This window comes from Penaeus monodon, chromosome 24 (assembly GCF_015228065.2).
Source record: "Penaeus monodon isolate SGIC_2016 chromosome 24, NSTDA_Pmon_1, whole genome shotgun sequence".
NCBI classification, from domain to species: Eukaryota; Metazoa; Arthropoda; class Malacostraca; order Decapoda; family Penaeidae; genus Penaeus; species Penaeus monodon.
In genome coordinates, this window is record NC_051409.1 from 13,288,014 (window position 1) to 13,289,731 (window position 1,718).

The 1,718-nt window shown below is 55.8% G+C and overlaps 1 protein-coding gene across 1 annotated transcript in view; it reads right to left on the reverse strand.

The window, feature by feature from the left end:
- The window catches only part of LOC119588593, a gene marked incomplete in the record, with an annotated part of 65,956 nt that overhangs the window by 1,318 nt on the left and 62,920 nt on the right, over window positions 1-1,718 (reverse strand). The window contains 2 exon segments of the mRNA XM_037937236.1: window positions 13-1,321; window positions 1,549-1,674. Coding sequence (XP_037793164.1) covers window positions 13-1,321; window positions 1,549-1,674 — 1,435 coding nt within the window.

The window sequence follows — 1,718 nt, forward strand, 5'->3', positions numbered from 1 at the left end:
TTAATACCATACCTCCACTGGATGTGTCGCTGGAGCCGAAGGAATCCTTTGCTATATCTTGGGAATTTCTCTGCGAGGCGCTCTCTAAGCTGCTGTCGTCTGGCGTCTCGTAGTAATCGTCGTCCGAGGCGCTCCTCGAGGCCGAGTCACAGTTCCTGTTGTCTTCATTTGCTCTTGGCTTTACGACTATCGTTGCCCCGTTGGCGAGGTTGTGTGGCCGCGGCGGCAGCGCCGGCTTGGCGAACCTTGATTCCGGTTCCGCCGCCGGGGGTGCGGCCTCCTGGGACTGGGGGGTCACCTGGAACACGGCGCTCGCACTCTTCGACGAACTCAGCGGCCGCACGGGCTCCTCGCGGGTTTTAGACTTGATGTCCATCTCGACCTGACTCTTATTCTGGTTGATTCGCGCGATCATGTCCTTCACCGAAGTGCCCTGGTTGGGGGCCCTCTTCTCTTCCTTGCCGTCCTCTCCGGGCAGCGAGTTGCTCTTCATCTCAAACCGCCTCGTCAGGGCCTTAAGGTTGTTCTTGGGATTCGTGTCCTCCTTGCCGCTGAAGAAAGATGTCAGCGGCTTTGTTTCTTCCTCCACGACTGAATTCTTTCTGTCGTTGCATTTTGGTTTGATGGGGACGAGTGCCTGTGATGGAGGTACCTGGTATGTCTGCATGGGCAAGGGAGCCGAAATCTCGCCCACGGAATTTCTTTCTCTTGCGTCATCGGTATTAGTGGGCACCGGGTTCGAGCTTGGAATCTGATATTCCGTGTCCGCAATGGCCGATGTGGGCACCTTGTACTCCGAGTCGTCATCTGTCGCCTGCGGGTACGGAATGCCCTTTGGCGGCAGCTTCGGTGGGGTCTTCGGAGTGGATGATCTGAGGGAAAACTTATGCGGAAGGGCGTGCGCGGAACTATTTTCGGATATGTTCATGAAAATCTCGTCACTCAAAGAGCCAACGAGGGAGTTCGAGGACATCCTGCTGCTCAGAGACTGCAGGTCGCTCGGCACGCCTTCGGAGGACACGGCCCGGGGCTTGTTGGCGTTGCTCGTTAGGTTCCAGTTCTTCTCGTTTTCCTCGGCCAGCCTCTGCTCGTAGCTCTCCCTCCCGGCCTCCAGCATGTCGTCCTCGATCTCACAGTAAATACCGATGGGATCCTCGGCGCCCTCGGTGGTCTCCGAAGGGGCGTCCGGCAGGGGTCTTGACGCTTGCTTGTTGACGCGGTCCTGTAGGAAGGCGGGAAGAGGTGGTCTGCCAGGAGGTCGTCTGGCTGAGAGGGGCGGGGGTCCTTCGGGCAAGGGCGGCGGGGAATCGTCGGGACTGACCTGGGAAATACAGGTGAGAAGTCAGACGCTGGACAATGAGTCTCATTTCATTTACTGTAACAAGAAATTTACTTGAAATCTGAAGTTGAAACACAACACAAACAAGCAGTTTTCTTTATACAGATATTTTGGCATATCACGGAGCTGTAATATATACATTAGCATTTCTTATGGCAAGACTTCTGACAAGTGGAAGCATGTGTTCCAACGAGAGAAAGCTAACTCACTGGGTCGTAGTCAGGTGGGTCCATTACCCAGGACGGCGGAGGCTGAGTGCGCGCCGGAAGAGTCTGGCTCTGCCCCGCTGCCAAGACCCGTCCTGCCAAGCCCTCGGGCCCTACTTCTTCGTATACCTAGTAATATAACGGATGGGAATCTACCAGGGTGTTTGGAATGA